Source organism: Manihot esculenta, chromosome 18, assembly GCF_001659605.2.
Source record: "Manihot esculenta cultivar AM560-2 chromosome 18, M.esculenta_v8, whole genome shotgun sequence".
Lineage (NCBI taxonomy): Eukaryota > Viridiplantae > Streptophyta > Magnoliopsida > Malpighiales > Euphorbiaceae > Manihot > Manihot esculenta.
The window spans coordinates 7,161,809-7,185,377 of record NC_035178.2 but is presented as its reverse complement, the minus strand read 5'-3'; the positions used below and the strand labels follow the sequence as shown (position 1 = coordinate 7,185,377).

General features: G+C 40.2%; 3 protein-coding genes across 3 annotated transcripts; 2 read left to right on the top strand and 1 right to left on the bottom strand.

Annotated features, from left to right (window-relative positions):
• The first annotated feature begins 1,268 nt into the window (after nt 1-1,268).
• Nucleotides 1,269-18,779, top strand: LOC110606158 (delta-aminolevulinic acid dehydratase 1, chloroplastic). Its single transcript, XM_043953060.1, has 13 exons — nt 1,269-1,422; nt 1,662-1,972; nt 2,317-2,428; nt 2,560-2,633; nt 3,098-3,166; nt 3,276-3,359; nt 3,473-3,542; nt 4,217-4,272; nt 4,643-4,764; nt 4,861-4,932; nt 5,027-5,108; nt 5,190-5,267; nt 18,370-18,779. The coding sequence occupies exons 2-13, from the start codon at nt 1,664-1,666 to the stop codon at nt 18,535-18,537; spliced, it is 1,296 nt and encodes a 431-aa protein (XP_043808995.1). The 5' UTR covers nt 1,269-1,422; nt 1,662-1,663; the 3' UTR covers nt 18,538-18,779.
• On the top strand, nt 6,212-9,830 carry LOC122722383. The gene is made up of 2 exons (XM_043953061.1): nt 6,212-6,985; nt 7,519-9,830. Exons 1-2 carry the CDS (start codon nt 6,949-6,951, stop codon nt 8,595-8,597), a joined length of 1,116 nt encoding a protein of 371 aa, XP_043808996.1. The 5' UTR covers nt 6,212-6,948; the 3' UTR covers nt 8,598-9,830.
• A 124-nt stretch (nt 18,780-18,903) lies between the features above and the next one.
• Nucleotides 18,904-22,690, bottom strand: LOC110606157 (IAA-amino acid hydrolase ILR1-like 6). Its single transcript, XM_043953059.1, has 5 exons — nt 22,124-22,690; nt 21,505-21,630; nt 19,876-20,190; nt 19,656-19,784; nt 18,904-19,546 (listed from the first exon to the last, which is right to left on the bottom strand). The coding sequence occupies exons 1-5, from the start codon at nt 22,601-22,603 to the stop codon at nt 19,160-19,162; spliced, it is 1,437 nt and encodes a 478-aa protein (XP_043808994.1). The 5' UTR covers nt 22,604-22,690; the 3' UTR covers nt 18,904-19,159.
• Nucleotides 22,691-23,569: the final 879 nt, after the last annotated feature.

Here is a 23,569-nt window from a genome sequence, read left to right as displayed (position 1 = left end):
TTTCAAGAATTTAACGGTGTTTGGTTGTCAAAAGATTTTCTCAAACCGTCCAAGTGAGAATTGGCGACAGACAACTAAATCGAGCGTGAGAAAGAAGCAAAGGTTGCTGCTTTCTTTGATGAGTCCTCAGGTTTATGCGAGCATTGAGCAGAGGAGACACCTCGTCTCTCCCTCACTAGCTGGAGTAGGTTTGGCTCGTGTGGTGCTATAGTTTGCTACCAACCGGAGGGCTCTGGAAATAATATGTTTGATTTTACAAAAATATGTTTGAATATTTTTTTTTAAAATGAATTATTTCAAAAAGAAATGTTAAACTTTTAAATATTTCTATTTAAAAAAAAAAACCTTTAAATATTTGAATTTAAATTTGGTTTTGGAGTTTGTAGCATGGTTTATTTGTGGGCATGGCATCGTATATGGTTTTCATTTAATTGGTTTTCATTGAATTAAATGAAATTGTTGCTTTCATGTTTATTTTTTTTTAAAAAATAAAATTACGGATTGTATTAATAAAATTTCATTAAACAAAAGAGATATTATCCAAACAGAAATAAAATTATTAAATATATACGATTATTTATTAATTAAACTCTATTATTTTAATATCTGATCAATTACACTCCATCGTTATTTAAAATTTTATAAAATTATCAAGTTTTTCTTTTTTATTATTAAATATATTTAAAAAATTATTATTATTATTATTTATTTTTTTAATTTTTATCAATAATCTTATAATAATAATAATAATTTGCCTCTGTTTCGAAGTTCAAATGCTTAATTCAATATTACAATCAACTTTGGTCATAAAATAAAGGGAGAATTATTATTTGATTTTTTTATATACAAAATTTTTTAATTTTAAAAAATATATTAAAATATTATTAAAATTTTAAAATATTTTTAATATAAAAGAATTAATTAATAGATAATTTTATAAAATTAAATGATAATTAATGAGTTTGTTTAACATTAAAATAATTAATGATTAAAATTAAAAAATTATTTTAAAATCTCCATAATATTTTATATACTTTTCAATACGACAGATTACGAAATTTCCCTAAAGTAAATTCTTGCATGCCCGACGTATCATCATATGGTTGTGAAAAAATGTAGAAAAAAAAAATGTAAGCTACAAATTTATCAGAAGACAAAAACAGCCCTTGAAGTTGAAGTCTTGTAGAGAAGCTAATGGCGACGAAGAAGCGAGTGTGAGGGTAAAAAGGGCAAATACGTTTCCACCTAAACCCAGTTGTCCTTGTCAAAGTGGGGCAGGGACGACTATCCTCTGTCGACATCCTCAGCAATCTCAGCTCTTCCTATTGGCTTCCCTCTCTATCCCCTTCGGATCAGATAGATTAGCCCCTTTCTCTCACTCTCATCTCTCACTCTCATCCTACGGCTCCTCCCCCATCCAAGGTATGAATCTTTGTTTTTTTTTTCCTTCTTAATGTTTGGTTCTCATTGTTTCCTGTTATTTTCCTCAACTTTCCCGCGAAAATCTTTTCACGGTTTCATACTTGATTCAATTTCCAACATTTTGACTTTCTTTCTGTTTGGTTGCTTAGAAATTTTTGATATGGAGCTCCTTTGGGATCCTTGGAGGAACATTAGAAGTTAATCACGAGAACTTAATCCAATTTATTATTTATCTACAGTTATGGCTTCACCAATCTTCAATGCTCCCTCTACTGTGCCTTCAGTGAAGGGTTTGGGTTGCAAGAACTACGTCGGTTTAAAGCCAACCATTAACAATTTGAGATTCAATGGTGGTAAGACCTCAGTCAAGACAGCTTCCAAGCGTGTTTTGATCGTGAGGGCAAGTGAACCGCATGATGGGCTTACTAAGAAGTTGGGGCTCAGTGAGGCGGAATGTGAAGCCGCTGTCGTGGCCGGAAATGTGCCCGAGGCGCCTCCTGTGCCGCCTAAGCCTGCTGCACCAGCCGGAACTCCTGTGGTTCCTTTGCTTGTGAGTGTCGCGTTTACATAATTTTTTTTTGAGTTTCATTACTGAATTTAGTTATTTGGTCATTGCCAAATTTTTTTAGCATTTGTTGATCCTTAAAGAGTTTTCCCCTTTCCACATTCTGTAGATATTGTTTCCTTACCTTGCGATTGGTCAGAGGATTTGATATTGCAAATATTTTTAAATCGTTTAGTTCGTGACTTTAGATTAGCTAATGAATGTGATTTTTTTTTTTAATAATTAATATTTATGGTATGGATGTTCTGGTGATTCCAATGAAAATTGCTCTAAGAATTTATGTGCACACTTTTACCCGCACCTTGATTGTTGATCATGGTTGGTATCAGCCACTTAGCAGGCGTCCTCGTCGTAATCGCAAGTCACCTGCATTGAGAGCATCATTCCAGGAAACTAATTTATCGCCTGCAAATTTTGTCTATCCACTTTTTATTCATGAAGGTTGGCATTAATATGGCCATTTGTTTTGTATTTCTGTTCCTGTTTCCATTAAAATTTTTTCATTTTTTATAAATGCTTCTGTATTATTTTCTATGATTTTTTTCACTTTTTAATTTTTATGGGCTTGACAGGTGAGGAGGACACACCTATTGGAGCAATGCCTGGATGTTACAGGCTTGGGTGGAGACATGGACTTGTGGAAGAGGTGATATGCAATAGCTTAACTTTCTGACATCATTCTTGATTAAGAAAAAAATTGCAAATATAGTAGTGTTAAATTAATATTCATAATTGCTATGCCTCAGCAGTCAGCCCATCTCATGCAAATAAGTTCAGATGGCTGGCAGGCAACACAACATTTAATTTAACTGAATCACTTTTTTCTAGTGAAATCTTTTTCTGTCATGAATAGCTTGCAGGAACTCCATGCCATTTTTTGGTTCTATTTTCTTGTATATTGCTTGTGGAAACCTTTATTTGAAGTGACAAGAAGGACACTAAAGCCTATTTGAATTAGTGAAACACCTTTACCATGTAGATGTGTTTTTCCTTTCTTATAACAGGACAATCATACCCAAAATGAAAAACTGGTGATATATATATTCATGCATCTCAAGCATAATATATTTAATTGCAATGCAGATTTAATTTAGGCAGTGTCTCATACAGGTAGCAAAGGCTCGGGATGTTGGTGTGAACAGCATTGTGCTCTTCCCCAAAGTTCCAGATGCCCTGAAGGTATTTATTCTTCATTTCTCCTTATGATTTCTTCTTTTATTTCTTGTAGAACTTCTGGATTTGCTCCTGTTTTCTAGAATGGTTTATGTGTCTGGTTCTTCCTTAATAGTCCCCCACAGGTGACGAAGCATACAATGATAATGGTCTAGTCCCTCGAGCAATACGGTTGTTGAAGGACAAATATCCCGATCTTGTAGGTCAAATTATTCAATCTTTCAATTTTATATCTTTAAAATTAAAAGTAATAGCATGTTTAGGCTGCAGTGACTGTGTGTGGATGTAATGATCTATTCTGCCGTTTCATAGGTTATTTACACTGATGTTGCTCTGGATCCTTACTCCTCTGATGGGCATGATGGTATTGTCAGAGAAGACGGTAAGAGAGAGAGAGATTTGATATTTCAACAGTTGACATTTTGTTTGAAAGAAAAGAATGACGGTCTGATTTAAGAATTGTCATAGTCTGTTTAAAAAGGTAGAGAAAGAAAGTTGGCAACTATAATGTTAGTTTTCTTACTATACATATGTCAGAATACTGCTATGGCCTAGATAATTGCAGTTGTATGCTTACATGTATTTATGTATGCATGAATGGTGGATATTTCTAGCTTGACATGAAATGATTGTTTATATAATGAACCCTGAGATAAATTTAATGCAACTACCGTCTAATTATAATTTTAAGTCATCTCATATAAGGTAAGACTCTTTGTTCAGTTACAGATGCATAAAGAAACTATATTTTCAGATCCATGGTCAAATCATTAATTGAAAGAAATGATAAAATTGCAAACAGTTGTATGTTACATGTCCCATTCAAGTATTGAAAAGCTTTAGCTTCTAGGTGCCTCTGGCAATACTTCTTTTCTTATTGAATTACATAAATTATCAGAATGAGATTTGCTTTTATTAACTGGACATGCTTGTTCCATTTTTATCACCATTATGGAAAAGTCTCCATGTTGTGGTTCATTGCATACTCTATTCAAAAGAAAAAACGTTACGTGGATTTGGACTGAGTTACTGGTTACTGTCTGTAACACCTGGCAGGAGTTATAATGAATGATGAAACAGTGCATCAACTATGTAAACAAGCTGTTTCTCAGGTAATTATTGTATGATTTTTGCATAGAATTCATCATCCCAATCAATATAAGTATTTCTTTTATTGTTCTGAAGATATCAATGGCTTCTTTTTGATGCATAATAGTTCAACTGAGGTTGGTGATGGAAGTGCTCAAAATCTGCTATATCTCTAATTTGAATGCCTAATATGAGTTGGAGTAAATGGTGGTTTGAGCACTTCAAATTGCATGTAGCCGATGAATATTGGCTCCTTCATTCTGGTAGATTACTGATAAATTAGTATCCCCACCGGTGGTTTCTAACATCCTTTATTGCATGTTAGTTTCTTGCATTGCTATGAATTGTTGCTTCTGTGACCTTTTTTTTTTATGCTGTTTCTTCTATAAACAGGCCAGAGCTGGGGCAGATGTTGTTAGTCCTAGTGACATGATGGATGGCCGTGTTGGAGCAATTCGGACAGCTCTAGATGCAGAAGGCTTTCATCATGTTTCTATCATGTCCTACACAGCAAAGTAATTTTAATGAAGCAATTTTGATAGACAGCTTTGCTATCTTTTGGCCACGTTAGTGAATTTTATGTCAAATGCTATTTGTTGTGTCAATCCCAGATATGCTAGTTCATTTTACGGTCCATTCCGAGAAGCACTGGACTCAAATCCACGATTTGGAGACAAAAAGACGTATGTAGTCCATTTAAGTAAAATGTATGGAAAATTATGTAAAGACGTGTTTCTGATGCTCACTTTTATATATTGATTTGGCTTGTAACAAAAGTTATCAGATGAACCCAGCAAATTACAGAGAGGCTCTGATTGAGGCTCGTGAAGATGAGTCTGAAGGAGCTGATATCCTTCTGGTTTGTATTACTTCTTTTGGAGCTTGTCAATTGATGGCAGATCTTCCTATCCCGCTGAAGTTGCTTTGATTTGAACCTTAGGTGAAACCGGGTCTTCCCTATTTGGATATTATAAGGCTTCTCAGAGATAAATCTCCTTTGCCAATTGCTGCATATCAGGTAACAAATTTCACTTATTTATTTGCACAATCTGATTTTCTTTTCCAATGTTACAGGCTCAACTAAAATTTGGGGGGGGGGTTGTCAAAGTGGGGGACTCAAAAAGTTATTTTCCAAACTAGGTTAGAGAAAATTTTTTTGACGGGGTGAGTGTCAGAATTTTCAGCACCTGTGGCGGGTGAAATAATAGTTAATGCTGGCAGAGTTCAGTATACCAACAGCAAGGTATAGTATATACATATTATATAATATATTTTATAATTATTATTATTAGTATGATAAAATTTATTTAATAATATTTATAGAATTTGTATAATATAATGTCAGTAGTAATTTTTCATAGAATATTACAAAAGTGGAATGAATTTCCGGTTCTCCGAATATCTTGAGGCATTGCCATTTACGAATGTCCACTGTTATGCTGAAAACCTGTAGAGATGATTTAGAAGGTTCGAATAGACGAGTCTCAAATTTAACTATCTGGTGTAATATCAATTATTATTTTTAAAAATATAATCTTATACAGGAAAAAAAATAAATTAGAAAATGATAAAAGCCTTATGAAGAACTTCCCATTCATACTTGTGGAGGGACTTGCAAAACTGTGAACCAGGAACTGCATTCCTGAAATTCATGATTTTTTTTTTAAATCTAATAATCTGATAGCATATGTTGTTTTTAAAATTTAATTAGATTTGAGACCCGTTTATTTAAACCACATGAATTATCTGAATAGGTTTTCGGCAGTCCAGTGAACATTCACAAATGGCAGTATCTTGTATGTTTTATTAGTTAAACAAAACCTTAGGAACTATATATTGTAATTTATAATTAATTTTTTCAGGTTTAATTTAATTCTATTGATTATAATTGTGATAAATTGAAAAGATTTGACTTTATTATTTAAAATTTAAAGTTTTAAGTATAAATATAAATTAACAGAAATGTTTAAATTTTTTTATTCAATAGATTTTTAAAATAATAATACATGATAGATAGTGATGATCTGAGATTCAAAAAATAGGGTTTTACAATGAGTTCTGTAAAACTGGAAAAAAGCTTATCCCTCGAGGAGAATGTTTCTCCTTTTATATGTTTTCTTTTGTCTGCTAGTGACGTGTAACAGAATGTGTGTCATTGGGCCACCTGTCCCTGTCGCGTTGATATGGACGTACGAGGAAATCAGATCGCTGCCCCATGCGTAACGGCCCCTGATTCTCCCGGACGCGCGTACGGGTGGTCTCGAGTGAAGGATGGGTAGGTCTTCTTCCTGATTCTGGGCCGGACCGGAAGATATAATATGGGCTGAACCCAGAGAGAATTTTATTCATCGGGCCCAAAGGGCTAGGCCGGCCGGATAAAGGAGATTGATGGGAGTCCGATCTCCAGACTGAGTGGACCGGACTTGATACATGTGATGAGGCTTGAGGGCCTCTAGATGATGGGCTGGTGTCGTGGGCCTGACCCCAGACCAGGGTGGAGAAATCCAACGGTCATCAATTGCCCCTTTACCTTCTCGTCAGTTATTGCCCGACTGATGAGGGGGTAAATACCAAGAATCATTATGACCGCGCCTGTTTATATGCAGCTTGCTTCATAACACCCTTTCACCTAATTGTCATTTTGACTTTCGAATCCTCTCTATCTTTTTCCACTTCTGGCTTTCCTCTGTTCCTCGTGCATGCTGCCATCTTCGCATTCCTGCTTTTATCTTCAAGGTACGGTTTTCTTCCTTTCCCATGAATAGCTTTTAAGGGTCCTGGTACCGCTAGTCTAGAGTCTAGCGCCGCTTCGTTCAGCATAAAAACCTCATTCTCAGGGTATATCTTGATATCGCCTCCCTTTTTACCTTCGGGACCCTCACCGGAATGAGATGATCTTTCTTCCTGATCCACATACCTTCAGTATAATTGATCCTCAGAAAGACGCGAGCTCAGTTTTCTTTGTTAGGCAGAAAGAGTATGATATACCCTTTCCCTTATCTCCTTTCTTTCACGAGGTTTTCTAATATTTCGAGATTGCTCCTCGAATGCTGATCCCTAATTTTATTCTCTTCATGCTTTCTTCCGACTCTATCTGTCTGAGCAGGGGATTTACATCCACAGGGCGTCTGTTCGATACCTTCTTTGGGCTGGTCGAGGCGAGCCAGAAATTTTATTATTTTGTCTCTCATGGATGTCTGTTTTAATCTTGCTTTTGTGATTTTTGCTGAGAGTCGTTTTGACTTGCCCCGGTTTTGGATTTTTTGCAGCTTCTAAGATGAAGATAGATCAGGTTAAGCCCCCTAAAATTCTTACGCTGCCCAGAGGGAGTCTGAACGTTGCCTCGGACGCCCTCCTAGTAGGGCGATCGGCGGGGTGGGTTACCCAACAAGTGGTCGAAGTCATATCGTCTAGGTCGTCCGGCCGATCTCCTCCTCCTGCTCTTGCCCAAGCTCCGGAGTCGAGCTTTCAAGGTGCCGGATCTTCAAGGCCGTCAGGTATCGACAGGTCGGTCTTAACCGCTCTAGCTGTTCAAGCTCTCAGGTCCCCTCGGACTTCAAAGCCAAGCGAGGACTTCGGGTTGACGGGAGCGAAGCCTGCCCCCCCTTCTAGCGATGCTTCTGGAGGGAGACTCGAGGCCTCCACAGCTGAGATGGGGGTCCTTGCAAGCAGGACTGAGATCGCCTCTGTGGGGAGTGTCCATGGGGTCCTTTCCAAGGTCAGCCCAGCCACCGAGGATAGGGAACTCAGTTTTGTAGATGATGGGGGTGTAGTGGAGAAGGTCAGGGGCAAGCGTCCCATCCCCACCGAAGTGCTTGTCCTGGTTCGCGTTTCAAAGAAGTCTTGGGCTTTTAGAAGACCGGCTCCTGCTTTTCTTCCTTTCGGGGAGAAGGAGAAGCTTCCCGTGGTGCCCCTGATGTCTGCTCCTAACTCAAACTCACGGAATAACATGATTTCTGAGATTTATTGTGGAATACAAGATGCAGTTCACACACGTAACACAAAGCAGCTCATGGCGGGCTCGTGTCAGGATTTTGATATAGGGCGCTTGTGCTATGAGAAACAGAGATTTGCTGTACTCAGTCGAGCTTCTGTTGCTGCTTTCAAACATGTGTTTCGTGATATTCAAAGTTTAGCTTACAAATATGCAAGTGAGGACAATGCATTAGTGACTATGTTTAAATCAGGAAGCATGGGTAATCTGCTAAAATTAGTCCAACATAGTATGTGTGTAGATTTGCAACATTCACTTGTTCCATTGCCCTTCAGAATGCCTCGTCAATTTTCCCGTGGAATGTTTTGTTCATTCAGTAACCAGTCGACAATGTTGATCTTCCTGGGACTTTAACTCGAAGACTTATGTTTTTCATGCGTGATATACACACAACATATGATGGAATAGTGAGAGATGTTTGTGGGTATCAACTTGTTCAGTTCTCCTATGATAACGAGACAGAGTTCAGCTGGAGTGTAAGGAGCGTCTAAGGGAGTATAAGGAGTCCGCCGAGCTAAAAAGGGGGGGGTCCAGCAGACTTGTGAAGCTCATCTTCCGATCTGTAAAGATTCTCCTGAATTGACAGCTAAGAGAATAGTGTAGGTAATAGTGATGTAAATGTAGATGATAATGTGCCTAGGCATATAAGTCCTTTGAGGATAGTTTTTCTTTTAGTAGAGTGAGTGATTAGACTGTAAATCTTCTTTTTCTTTGAATGAAATGTCATTTTCATTTACTTTGCTTGTCAAGCCCATCAGAACTAAAATTCTCTCAATTGACTGACTTTTGACTTATGAATCTATCTGTTTCACTAAGGCATTCTTATTTGTAAGCTTTTTCAGTTACTATGAGCTCGGGCATACAGCCTTTGCTTAATAAAAATAGGTCAGATCATGTACCTTTAAAGGTGATGAGCAGGGCTGGCCTTTTTGCTTTTAGTTCTGATTTGACAGGAATTAAAGCTGAGGTCTTATCTGCTTACGCCATTGGATTTCTTCTCGAGTTGCCCCTTTACCTCCTCAACATTTATTACATGAGTGGTGAGGGGTAACTCCCTAGACTTGATTTGTAACAGCGCGGCTTTATTTTAGACGATTTTACCTCTCTTTCTGGTTATGAGCTCGGATAGCTGGTTCCGCTGGAAGTAACCCTTTGGCATTAGGTGCGATCTGGGCTGTATGCTCCACTAGGATGGGGAGTTTTTTTTTTTTTTTTTGGCTCAGTGTTTGTTTACTGTGAGTTGATCCGAGCTGTGGGCAAAGTCTCTTGCTTTTGTCGTCATCCAGTCAGCAGATTAAGGAGCTCGGAGTTTTGTTTATTGCTTAGGCTTTTGCGCTATCTGTGCAACGGGCTCAGGAGTTCGGAATTTTGTCTTCCTCACTATGAAGTCGATATTTAATTTCTTAATTTCTTGTCAAGCCTTATACGAGCTATGTTCCAGGGCTCCTGGCCGATTTCTGCTCTGGGGAGATCTTGGAGACTCCGTCGGCCGTTTTTGTTCTAGGAGATCTGACGGGATCCTGGCTGTTTTTGCTCCAGGAAATCTGACGGGATCTTGGCCGTTTTTGCTCCAGGAGATCTGATGGGATCCTGGCCGTTTTTGCTCCAGGAGATCTAACGGGATCCTTGCCGTTTTTGCTCCAGGAGATCTGACGGGATCCTGGCTGTTTTTGCTCCGGGGAGATCTTGGTGATCCCGTCGGCCGTTTTTGCTCCTCTTTGAGGTCTTGCGCAAGATTTGGGCTCATTGGCCTTACTGTCGCTTCGTTATCTCAGCCGGTTTTGTGGTGTCGGGGGCCTTTTGGAGCTCGGCCATCTGCCCAACTGAGGTCTTGGGTATTTATGCGTGTTTCATTTTTCTTTTTGTTTCTTTCATGAAAGCAATGTGATTAGAGACAAATAATGAATAGGACGATAATCAACGTCTTTTTTATTTTCGTGCTTTAAGATACAATAGGTCTTTTACATTTGACGATACCTCAGAGAAAGTACTTTTTCAAGTGTTGGATATTCCAGGCATGGGGCTCAGGGTTTCCCTGTATATCTTCAATTCGGTATACTCCCGGCTTGATTACTTTTGCTATTCTGAAAGGGCCCTTCCAGGTCGGTGCCAACTTGCCTACTGCCGCTCTTTTTCCCGTAGCCTCCAGGTTTTTTAGGGCTAGATCTCCCACCTTTAGGCTTCTTTCCCTGACCCTTTGATTGTAATAGCTAGCTGCCCGTTGTTGGTAAGCGGCAGTTCGGACTAGAGCTTCCTCCCTAACCTCTTCGAGAGCATCCAGGTTGCTCCTTAATTTGTCCTCGTTAGTGCTCTCGTTAGCAAATTGGACTCGATGAGTGGGGATTTGCAGCTCGACTGGGACTACGGCCTCTGTGCCAAAAGCGAGTGCAAAGGGCGTTTCTTTAGTGGACGTTCTGGGGGTAGTTCGGAGTGCCCACAGGATGCTGTTGAGCTCTTCCGCCCAGTTCGTCTTGGCCCCATCCAGCCGTTTCTTCAATCCTTGGAGGATTGCTCTGTTGGTGACCTCTGTTTGACCGTTGGTCTGAGGATGGGCTACTGAGGAGAACTTGTGCCATATACCTATGTTTGCCGTAAACGCTTTGAAGGTGCTGCAGTCAAATTGCCTGCCGTTGTCTGAGATGAGTACTCTGGGTATGCCAAATCTGCAGATGATGTGCCCCCATACAAAATCTATCATCTGGCGGGCTGTGATTGTGGGAATTGCCTCCACCTCTGGCCGTTTTGAGAAGTACTCCACAGCCACCACTACAAACTTTTTCTACCCTGTGGTTTTGGGAAAGGGTCCCAGGATGTCTATTCCCCATTGTGAGAACCGCCACGGGCTGGATATGCTGGACTGAGGAGTGGCTGGGATATTGATGGCGTTGGCAAACCTCTGGCATATATCGCATTTTCGGACGAACTCTTCTGCCTCTTTTTTGACAGTGGGCCAGTAGTACCCTTGCCTGAATATTTTATTAGCCAGTGTTCCTGCTCCTTCGTGAGCTCTGCACATTCCTCTGTGGATCTCTTCCATCACCTTTATTGCCTCCTCCGGACTCACACACCGGAGCCATGGGCTGGACTTCCCTCTTCTGTACAAGGTCCCCCTCACTGCTTGGTAATTAGCAGCACGAGCTGCTATCTTCCTGGCTTCATCCTTGTCTTCAGGGAGCTTTCCTTTTTCCAGATATTCCAGGTACGGGGTCATCCAGGTCTGGCTTCGTTCTACCTGCAACACAGTGGCTGATTTATTAAAAGCAGGTGTACTGACATGCTGTATGTATACTTCATCAAGGAGCTGTTCTAGTTCTTCCTTGGATAACCGACTAAGCAGGTCTGCTTCTTCGTTTTCTTCTCGAGATATTCTTTGGTATTTGACGATGGCTCCCCGACCCTTGAGCTCGGTTTCTATAGCTTTTACCTTTGCTAGGTAATTCTGCATGGTTGGATCTCTGGCCTGATATGCCCCCGTTACCTGATTGATCACCAGTTGGGAGTCACTATTCACTTCGAGGTCGGTTGCCCCTACCTCCATTGCCACCAGCATTCCATTTATTAGGGCTTCATACTCTGCCACGTTATTGGAGGCCTTGAATTCCAGGCGTAGGGCGCAGCAGACCTTAAATTCTTCAGGTCCCTTCAGCATTATTCCGGCGCCACTGCCCCCGGCACTTCATGCTCCGTCTACATACAACTTCCAGTTGAATTCTTGGAAAGGCTCTCCTTCTCTCCCATTCCTCGACGCTTCAGAAGATGACTCTCCCTGTTCTTCGTTGAATGAGCACTCTGCTATGAAGTCAGCAAGGGCCTGAGATTTTATAGTAGTCCGAGGTCGATACTCTAAGTAGTAAGGACTAATCTCCATGGACCAAGCGAGCATCCGACTTGATGTTTCCGGCCTGCACAGAATCTTCTTCAGAGGTTGGTCTGTCATTACTACACCCTGATGGCTTTCCAGATAGACCCTAAATTTCCGGACTGCTAACAACAGAGCATACGCCACCTTTTCAATGTTCAGATATTTGACCTCGGCATCCTTAAGCACCTTGCTGACGTAAAACACTGGCTTTTGTTCTCCTTCATCTACTCTTACTAATACAACACTGATTGCTTGTTCAGAGGTTGCCAAGTATATCAGAAGTTCTTCTCCTTCCAAGGGGCTATTGAGCACGTGGGGCGAGCTGAGGTAGCCTTTGAGCTCTTTGAAAGCTTCTCGACAGTCTTCCGTCCATTTGAAGTTTGGTACTTTCCTCAACTTCTTGAAGAATGGCAAGCATTTCTCTGCCGACCTGGACATAAAGCGATTTAATGCCACTACTCTCCCAGTCAGTCTCTGAACATCCCTTACACAGGTCGGCTCTGGCATATTCAGTATAGCTTCCACTTTCTCTGGATTGGGCTCGATGCCTTTCCCATTCACCATGTATCCCAGGAACTTTCCTCCTCTGATGAAGAAGGCACACTTCGCTGGGTTCAGCCTCATTCTATACTGTTCTAACACCTCAAATACCTCCCTCAGATCTATCATGTGCTGCTGGAAAGTTGGGCTTTTGACCACCATATCATCTACATAAACTTCTACGTTTCTGCCGATCTGACTTTTGAAGATTTTGTTCATCAGTCTTTGGTATGTTGCCCCGGCATTTTTTAGCCCGAAGGGCATGGCTTTGTAGCAGTAGGTCCCATCTTCTGTTATGAATGAAGTCTTTTCTTCGTCCGACCTGTCCATTGGGATTTGATGATAGCCAGACATAGCATCCAAAGAAGACATGTAATCGAAACCGGCCGTAGAGTTGACCATTTTATTAATATCAGGGAGGGGATAACAATCTTTAGGATAGGCCTGATTCAGGTCAGTAAAATCTATGCACATCCTATATTTGCCATTGGCTTTTTTGACTAATACAGGATTTGCCAATCACTGCGGGTACATAACTTCCCTAATAAAGCCTGCCTCTTCTAACTTCTGTACTTCCTCCCTGGTGGCCTGTTGCTTCTCCCTTCCTACCACCCTCTTCTTCTGTTTCACCGGTCTGGCGTCGGGGAGGACGTTCAGCTTATAGGTCATCACTTTAGGGTCAATCCCGGGCATATCAGAAGGCTTCCAAGCGAAGCTCGATGCGTGACCTTAGATCAGGGCCATGACTTCAGTTTTTTGTTCTTCAGTGAGGCCGGCATTGAAACTGAAGATCTTATCTGTCTCTGCTTCTGATAAAGGAAAAGTCTCCAGTTCCTCGACCGGCTCTGTTCTGGTTTCTCTCTCCTCATCCTTGACCTCTAGCACCTCTGAGTTGAGTCTCTCTGCTGCCGAGCTCGGCTCTGCCACTGTGGCTAAGTACACTGCTCTTGCCTCTTCCTGGTTTCCCTAGACTACTCCCACTTCTGCCTCCGTTGGGAACTTCAATGCCAGATATTTGATACTGGTGACAGCCTCGAAGTCAAACAGCACAGGTCTCCCCAGGATTGCGTTATAGCTCAATGGGAGTTGGACCACTAAGAACACCGCATAACGGGTGCGAGTTCTTGGCGTCTCGCCTAAGGTGATAGCCAGCTTTACCTTCCCCTTCACGGGCACTAGTACTCCTCTGATCCCCTTGACTGGTGCTTGATCCCGGACTAACTGCTCCTCGGGGATTCCCATTTGCTGGAAAACCCGGTAGGGCAACAGGTTCACCTTGCTCCCGTCATCCACTAAGATCTTCTTAACTCGGTAGTTGTGAATGACGGCTTCAATGATGAGAGCGTCATCGTGGGGCATCTGAACACCCTGAGCATCCTCCGGAGAAAAAGTGATGGCCACTGGAGAGTGCTCGACGACCTGCATGACCTCGGCGCTATTGCTTTCTCCTTCCCGACTCCTCTTCTTCCCTCTTCAGCTCATCCGACCTCCTATTCCCCCCAACAATCATGTTGATGGTCCCGTTGGACCCATCATTCACTGGTCCAGCTCCCGCTCTCCTTGGCGCTTGGGCTGCCGGATTGGGCTGAGGCCTCTGTCCCTCCGGTTTCTTCACGAAGTTCTTGAGGTATCCTCTTTTTATCAGTCTCTCGATCTCTGTGATTAACTGGAAGCAATTATTGGTGTCGTGGCCGTGCGTACGATAGTACTGACAATATTTGTCAGGATCTCGCTGGTTCGCGTCCGTTTTCATAGGCCTGGGCCATTGGAGGAACTCCTTGCCCTGGACAGCCATGAGCACTTCGGCTCTAGAGGCATTGAGTGGGGTCGGCGTCTCTGGAACCCACGGAGGGAGTGGCCTCTGTTCTGAGACCCGAGGAGGGTGAGGTCTTTGGTCCCTTCGCTCCTAGGATTGTCTGTAAGGCTCAAGCCTCTTGCCATGCTTTTTCTCGTGCCTCTCCGGCCTCCCTTCCTCCGGTACTTTCCCCTTCTCTGTCGCTCCCCTGGCGAACCTACTCGTCACCAAGGCATCATCCTGCCTTATGTATTTTTCAGCCCTTTTCATCAGTTCGGCCAATGAGGTCGGAGGCTTCCTGCTTAATGAACCAAAGAACTCGGCCGAGGTCATCCCCTTCTGTATGGCTTCTACAGCCCTTCCCTCATAGAGTTCGGGAATTTGTAAGGCCTCCGTATTGAAATGAGCGACGTATTCCCTGAGCGATTCGTCTCTCCTCTGCCTGACCGTCTCCAGGTAACTCTCTTCCTATTTGCGGGCACTCCGGCGATAAATCGGCTGATGAAGCGAGTGGCCAGATCTCCAAAACTGCTAATACTTCCGGCTTCAAGGCTGTTGGACTACGCCCGTGCTGGCCCTGAGAGCGTCGTAGGGAATACCTTACACATCAAGGCATCTGAAAGAGTTTGCAGCTCCATGAAAGTCTTATAGTTCAAGACGTGCTCCCGGGGGTTCCCAGCTCCATCATAAACTTCTTAGGAACGGTCTCCTGCTGCACCCATGTTGAGAAGGGTGAGGAGGTAGGCAGAAGAGTTTGGCTGGGGTCCTTCGCCCCTAACTCGGTCAAAAGCTGCTCTCTCATTTTTTGCAACTTTTGGTCTACACTCTCCGCTTCCTGCTTGGGCTTCTTCTCCTAGCGACACTCCTCCTCCCACGTCTCGCTCCCCATCCTTCCGGTTGTTCCGGCGGAATAACTATCGACTTCCGGTCGCTCCCCTGGCGAACCTACTCGTCACCAAGGCATCATCCTGCCTTATGTATTTTTCAGCCCTCTTCATCAGTTCGGCCAATGAGGTCGGAGGCTTCCTGCTTAATGAACCAAAGAACTCGGCCGAGGTCGTCCCCTTCTGCATGGCTTCTACAGCCCTTCCCTCATAGAGTTCGGGAATTTGCAAGGCCTCCGTATTGAAACGAGCGATGTATTCCCTGAGTGATTCGTCTCTCCTCTGCCTGACCGTCTCCAGGTAACTCTCTTCCTATCTGCGGGCACTCCGGCGATAAATCGGCTGATGAAGCGAGTGGTCAGATCTCCAAAACTGCTAATACTTCCAGCTTCAAGGCTGTTGGACTACACCCGTGCTGGCCCTGAGAGCGTCGTAGGGAATACCTTACACATCAAGGCATCTGAAAGAGTTTGCAGCTCCATGAAATTCTTATAGTTCAAGACGTGCTCCCGGGGGTTCCCAGCTCCGTCATATGTGGCCATAGGCGGCATCATAAACTACTTAGGAACGGTCTCCTGTTGCACCCATGTTGAGAAGGGTGAGGAGGTAGGCAGAAGAGTTTGGCTGGGGTCCTTCGCCCCTAACTCTGTCAAAAGCTGCTCTCTCATTTTTTGCAACTTTTGGTCTACACTCTCCGCTTCCTGCTTGGGCTTCTTCTCCTGGCGACACTCCTCCTCCCACGTCTCGCTCCCTATCCTTCCGGTTGTTCCGGCGGAATAACTATCGACTTCATCGTTCTTAATCATCTCTCTCACCCTCCTTCCATGAACTCTGGCCTCCGGTTCTTCCTCTTCCCCGGCTCTTCTCCCCCTTTCTCCGGTTTCGAGGCTAACTGTTTGGGGATGGTTGAGAGTAGGTTGAGGTTCATTGGTCTGGGGCTCTACTACCACTGGCAATACGTTTGCTGGGGTGCTAAGGCCCCGTTGCTGCATCATCTGCCCCAGCCAGTGGGCGGTGTTTTGTAGTTGGAGGGCGATGGTTTGGAGGTCCTGGTTGGACAAGGTAGCGGCGGAGGCATTCCCTGCCAAGCTTGGCAAGGGGTTGAAAGGAATGGGTGGTTGATTGTTTGGTGTTGTGGGACTGGAAAAGAAGAACTGCTGCCCTTCTTGAGCAGAGCTCAGGTCATTTGGAGTGTTAAGGTTGTTGTTTTCATTGTGATCAGCCATCGTGGATCTCAGTGGGTTTGTTTAGAGTGGAACTCCGGTGATGAAAAGATCTCCTTCGTTCCCACAGACGGCGGCGCCAATTGATGAACTGAGATCCAAAAAATAGGGTTTTACAATGAGTTCTGTAAAATTGGAAAAAAGCTTATCCCTCGAGGAGAATGTTTCTCCTTTTATATGTTTTCTTTTGTTTGCTAGTGACGTGTAACAGAATGTGTGTCATTGGGCCACCTGTCCCTGTCGCGTTGATATGGACATACGAGAAAATCAGATCGCTGCCCCATGCGTAACGACCCCTGATTCTCCCGGACGCGCGTACGGGTGGTCTCGAGTGAAGGATGGGTAGGTCTTCTTCCTGATTCTGGGCCGGACCGGAAGATATAATATGGGCTGAATCCAGAGAGGATTTTATTCATCGGGCCCAAAGAGCTAGGCCGGCCGGATAAAGGAGATTGATGGGAGTTCGATCTCCAGATTGCGTGGACCGGACTTGATGCATGTGATGAGGCTTGAGGGTCTCTAGATGATGGACTGGTGTCGTGGGCTTGGCCCCAGACCAGGGTAGAGAAATCCAGCGGTTATCAGATAGATTAAAAAAATATTGACCAAAATTAATTGAGGCTAACCATTAAAATTGGAACAATTATGAAAGAATCGATTTTATTATTTAAAATTTTGGATGTCAATGTGAAAATTTGTAAATTTTTAGATTTTTTTTTAATAGTCCTACTTATTCAGAAATTCAAGGAATCGCGAAATGGGCATACACTCCACTTTTATAACATTATATAAAAAATTATTACTTACATTATATCATATAAATCATATAGATGTTATTAGATAAATTTTATCATATTACTAAAAACAATGATTCTAAAAATATATTTATAATAAAATATATATATAATTATATTTTATTTTATATATATATTACTAATTAATGCTGGCAGAGACAACTCTACCAGCATTACCCTTTTTTTTCAGCCTGCCACTGGTCGGCGACAGATGCTGAAAATTCTAACACAGTGACACCCACCGCACTTTTACAAAAAAAATTTCTCACCCCTGTCTGGAAAATATCTTTTTTAAGTCCCTCTACTTCGACAAAAAGCCCTAAATTTTTCCCCCCCTAAATTTTTCCCCTTTTCTTGGTGCCCTCTATCTTTATCTTAAACCATTGTAATTTGTGCCTGCAGAACTGATTGTTAGTCTTCCTACTACAGATCTTAAGCCTGTTGAACTGTATAGCTCATGCCACTGCTTATCTCTGCCTGTAAAATAAGAAATGTGAATAGCAGTTGAATCTATATGGCTCAGGCACATGATAAAATTTTGAATTCTATGTTTTGGTTTAGTACCTTCTGCACACGTGCATTTTGTCCCGGAACAAAGCTATATGGAGGAGAAGAATATGTATAGCTCACCCTAACTATCTTCCTGTCAAGTTTGTTGGGCAGAATTAGATTGAAAGATAGGTTGCAAATATAGCATATTGCCATGGTCTTGGTTATTCCCTAAGCACAAGGTTGGCTGTCCGTTGCCTATATCAAATGTCTGGGTTTGTATTCAATAGGAAGATGGCCACCTGTGATAACTATGAGTAGGAAGATCACTTTGGGATTAATCTTTCCGAGTTAATAGTCAAAGCAATACATTGAGTTAGAGTCCATGAGTACATGTACTTTACACCAATTTCTTTGTTATAGTATTTGTTTCCTTGCAAAGACTACCTTCATATACAGTGTTGTACTACATCCTACTTGTATTTCCTGTTATATTGATTCTTTATTTCTATGGTTTTTCCCCCTAATTCTCGAACCAGGTATCAGGTGAATACTCAATGATTAAGGCTGGTGGAGTTCTCAAAATGATTGATGAAGAAAGGGTGATGATGGAGTCTCTGATGTGTCTTCGACGGGCTGGTGCTGACATCATCCTCACATATTTTGCTCTACAAGCTGCTAGATGTTTATGTGGTGAGAAGAGGTAAATTCTGTATGTTAAATCAAGGCCCTGATAGTTGTGGAAAATCCATAAAGAACATTTTTGTAACTAAATGGCTTTAGTGTAAGGTTTGAATTTGAATCGGCGAGCTTAATAGGTCAGTTTGCAGTCCCCTCTTTCACCTTACAAAAAATGTATGCTCTTAAAATTAACCGAGTTTTTGTTTTTCTCAATTTACAAAATTTACAGAGCTTATATCCATAAAAAAAATCTGACGTTTGATCTTCCCCTGCCATTGTTGTTATTTTATACTCTGGATCTGCACACTCAGACAAGTAGGTTGTCCATGTTCAATCTAGATTTCAACACAGAATAGTTTACAAAATGCTGAACCTATGCTTTGCACAGAGAATTAAATAAAAGCTAGTTAGTATTGTCTTGAAGAACACGAAATTGGACATTGAAACTACAGCTACCAGTAATAGATGCACATCTCTCCCCCCATCCTTTACACTGGCAAGTGGAAACCCTTCCCTCTTTAGTGGATCCCCACCTCCCCCAATTACCATATAATTTGAAAAGAAGAAAAAAGAAAAAGAAGAGAGCAGGAGAATGAAATTACATTGCAAATTCTCTTGCTCTCTGACAGTCTACTGAATCTCCAGCAGCTACTTTCTACTATCTCCATCATAGCAGTGTTCAATGAGGTATCTTTCTGCAACGGCTGCATGAGTTGCAGCTCCAATGGGGAGAACATCCTCATCTATCATAAAATAAGGTGAGTGGCCTGTGTGTGTCGACCCCAAGGTTTCGTTCCTTATGCCTATATAATAGAAGGCTGCAGGAACAATTTGTGAGTAAAATGCGAAGTCCTCAGCACCCATCGTTGGTGGTACCACTCTGAAATTCGTTGGACCTAACAAATCAATGGCCACTGTTCTCACATGTTCATACATGCGATCGTTATTCACTGTTGGGGGATAGATTGTGTAATCCTGCTCAAAGAAATCTACTGTTGCTGAGCATCTGAAAACACTTGCCTGTTCTACAATCACCTGTTTTTCAGACAGATGCAGATAGTGTTATAGCTAAAATTTAGCAGCTGGTTTATTCTTTGACTTCTTGTTTTCAACTACTTGCTGAGTTGTCTTGAATATAACAAACCTCTTTTATCCTTCGGAGAAGTTGATAGAAGCTCGTGTTGGAGAAAGCCCTGAAGGTACCACCAAGTACAACAGTGTCTGGAATCATGTCAAAATTGCTGCCTCCATCCATACTGGTAACTGACACCACCTGCACATATCACACAGTTAGCAGATTGTCTGAAACACCCAGAAAAACTAGAAAATAGAGGCTTGGAAAGATAATTCAATCATGGATATACCTGGGAATCCAGCGGATTTGCTTCACGAGATACAATGCTCTGTAAGCTTATTATCGCTCCTGAGGCGGCCAAAATTGGGTCAACAGAATGGTGTGGGTTACCAGCACCGCCTTTTTTGCCACTAATTTCTGCTCTGAAGAAGCCGCAACCTGCTAATAAAGGACCAGGCCTTGAGCCAATGATGGCAGTAGGAAGTTCGTGGGAGACATGAACAGCAAATATAGCTTCCACATCCTGTAGGGCTCCATCTCCTAGCATCCGTTTTGCTCCATTTCCAGCTTCCTCTGCTGGCTGAATGAGTAGTATTACGGTTCCCTGAGATGGTAAAAAGTACAAGTGGGATGAGCACTTCCGTAAATTCAAATTAATCAGACTAAAAGTACAAGTGGGATGAGCAGTTTCGCGAATCAAAATTAATCAGACTAATAAATTTGGAATACTGCATGATTTATAAAAAAAAAATGCATAGAATTTTCTTCTGCTAAAATATAACAGGTTAATACACAATTTCTACTTAATTATAATTAATTGTTGGGTTCTCAATCTAATTCAATTTGACCTTGTCATTTAGTAATGGGTATCCTTAAAGCAAATTAGATTCTCGGAACAGAACATCATTAATAATTAATGGGCCATTATAAGCTAGATCTGTCCATTTCTAGATAAGACAAACATCATTAATAATTAATAAGAATAACAATAATATCTCTCTGCAGATAAATGATAAATGCCTTTGACATTAGGACACCCATTAAGCAATAAAAAACCAATTAACACCACTGGAGTTAGTGGAAAACTACTAGTGGAGGGCAATTTAACATTTATTTAAATATTAAATAAATTCTATGAGGAACACAACAATTTCATCAGTATTTTTTCATTCTTTTTGATTTAGAATTTCACACCAACTTAAAAGATGCTTAATTACTAAGCTTTATGCCTAACTCCATAATGGTATTAAATAAAATTAATGTCAATTAATTATATATCATCTACGTTCCATAATAACTATTATTTAAAATTTATTTATTTAAATTAATAAAATTAATTAATAATCTTAATTTTAAAAAAATTATAACAATATATTTAAAATACCTTTTAAATAATTATATTTTTAAAAATATTATTATTAAATAATTTTAAAATTAGTAAAAACATATATGATAAATAACATTTAATATCATCCTTGAAAATTTTAAAGTATCAGCTAATTTAAAATAAAAAAAATTTTCTAAAACGATAATTTTTATAAGACCGAAATGATATAATATATATATATTTGCATGTTTTATTTACTTTCTGTTTGGATAATTTTAGGGGAGGAAAAATAAAATAAATAAGGAAAAATATTTTTATTTTCCTGTTTGGATAAGTAGAGAATGAAAAGGAAAATAATATTTATTTTTATAATATTTTTCAATGTAAAATTCTTACGCTTTTATTATTTTCTCTTTAATTTAGAAAGAAAATAAATGGAAAAAATAAAAACTATTTTTCTTTTCCGCTTTATTTTCTTGTTCTTTCTTAAACAATATAAAGTGAAAATCCGTCTTATTTTTTACCATTTATTTTCTTTTTCTTTTATTTTATTCATATCCAAACAAGCGGTTAGGAGATTAGAGACGGAACCTTCAAACGATGTTCCCGAGTCTTCAAAATCTTGGCAGCTCCAAGCAGCATCGCCACATGGGCATCATGGCCGCAAGCATGCATTTTGCCTGCAACTTTACTTTTATGCTCCCATTCTACGGCTTCCTGAAAAACGAATTAATTAAATTAATCACCATTTTTTAGTTACTCGTTTGCCCTGTTTAACCTAATTTCTTACCATGTCAGAGAATCTAAGTAGATAATTTAAAAAATTCTTTTACCTACACGTACCCATTTAATATGTTTCTATTATTTTAAATTTGTAATTAATATATTATTTTTTTAGTAAATTGGATTATTTATAAAAATTATTTTATAGTTTTTTTTAATAAAATCACATATTATAATAATAACTTCATAAAAGAAAAAAATATTAGAAGCGAATCACTTCTAACACTGAAATAACAATTTTAAGCAATGTATAAACACACTGATTCACAGATTATCTAAGTTAAGTCACAGAAATATCATTAAAAAAATCAAAATCATCCTTACATGCATGTCTATAAGTTATATTATCATGCACATGATATGGCATGAGATGAATACATATGTAGACACATACATACATAGAACTATAAGAAGAGGAAATAGGAACCTGAATGGGGAGAGCATCCATGTCAGCTCTGAGGGCAACAAAAGGAGGCCCACCGGTACCGATCCAAGCCCGAATACCCGTTTTAGCTAACGGATACTTGTATTCAATCTCCATCTTATCCAACTCATTTCTAACTAACTCGCTCGTCTTAACTTCCTCGAAAGCGAGCTCAGGATTCTCGTGAATCTTCCTCCTCACGCTCTTCAACCAACTCACAGTCTCCGGCCTCCGAGCTAGGTCCAGAACTACCTGAGAGCAGGCCTTGGTCCAAATCTTGCATGCATTAGAAGACTTTCGTGGCCTCGATGCTGATTGATTCTTTTGTGAATTTAGAGATTTGGAATTCAAGGAAGTTATAGTATTGAAGAAAGAAGAGAATTCAGTTTCTGAACAAGAAGAAGCAGAAGAAGAGATCAAAATGATATTATCTGATATGATCAAAGAGATTAAGAGAAAAAACATGTATGAATGAGAATTCATCTTTACACAAACAGTGAGAAGAAGGAGGAGAGGAATTGAAGAAGAAGAAGAAGATGACGATGGAGGAGAGAGATAACAAGTGAGAAGAGACAATTAGGGAGTGATGAAGGAGAAGAAAATAGAGCACGTGGGGACAATGGGTGGAAATAGGACACGTTGGAAAATACCAATAACGTAAATTATGTGAGATCATGTGCTTCTTTGGAAAATTAGAGTCCTCCAGCGAATTGGTGCATTTAATAAATAATACTACAATAAATTACTACTAAATTTACATGTCTAGTTTAATTTAATACTGTGATTAAAATATATATATAATTAACGAAATTATTTCTCCATTTTAAAATTTTAACTCTTCAATTTTTAAAATTTAATTTTACTGAAATTAAAAATTTTTCCGTAAAAATATCATTTATAATAATATATTGATCCAACTATCATTTTTAAAATTCAACACTTTAATTTTTAAAATTTAATTTTTATAAATTTATATATTTCTCTAAAAAATTGAATAAACAAAATTTTATTTATCGACAAACTCAAAATCTCAAATTTTATCTTCACACCCAAATAAAAATTTTAATAAATTCAAGATTTAAATTTAATAAATATTAATGTTCTATGACATCCGTTCAAAATAAGTTATGAGTTATCACCACAAAATAGGAATCATGTGACAAGAATCTGACAAGTTAGAAATATGGTTTCACTCGAGGAGAAGAATACTCGGACACTTTAGTACTCGAATTGCCTTCATGACTCGCCCTCCCGTGATAGACCGAGTCTTAGCACAAAGTTACTGTCATCAGGCACATTCCCATTTCACATGAGATTACGAGATTACCAACTTATTAGTTGGCGATGTCCCTTATCGAGTAGTTAGTCACATCATTGTTGAATTTTCAGGAAATAATATTTTTATCTCAATCTTCTTACAGTATAAAAGGGGAATTATCACAGAGGCAA

Excerpts from the sequence above, each read along its gene's own strand:
- LOC122722383 (XM_043953061.1), top strand. The coding sequence starts at position 6,949 with ATGCTGCCATCTTCGCATTCCTGCTTTTATCTTCAAG. Across the intron at positions 6,986-7,518 it reads TTCCTGCTTTTATCTTCAAG|CTTCTAAGATGAAGATAGAT; the intron begins GTACGGTTTTCT and ends GATTTTTTGCAG.
- LOC110606157 (XM_043953059.1), bottom strand. The coding sequence starts at position 22,603 with ATGAATTCTCATTCATACATGTTTTTTCTCTTAATCTCTTTGATCATA. Across the intron at positions 20,191-21,504 it reads CTCGGGAACATCGTTTGAAG|GGAACCGTAATACTACTCAT; the intron begins GTTCCGTCTCTA and ends TTACCATCTCAG. Across the intron at positions 19,547-19,655 it reads TTCTCCGAAGGATAAAAGAG|GTGATTGTAGAACAGGCAAG; the intron begins GTTTGTTATATT and ends TCTGAAAAACAG.
- LOC110606158 (XM_043953060.1), top strand. The coding sequence starts at position 1,664 with ATGGCTTCACCAATCTTCAATGCTCCCTCTACTGTGCCTTCAGTGAAG. Across the intron at positions 2,634-3,097 it reads GACATGGACTTGTGGAAGAG|GTAGCAAAGGCTCGGGATGT; the intron begins GTGATATGCAAT and ends TGTCTCATACAG. Across the intron at positions 3,167-3,275 it reads AAGTTCCAGATGCCCTGAAG|TCCCCCACAGGTGACGAAGC; the intron begins GTATTTATTCTT and ends CTTCCTTAATAG.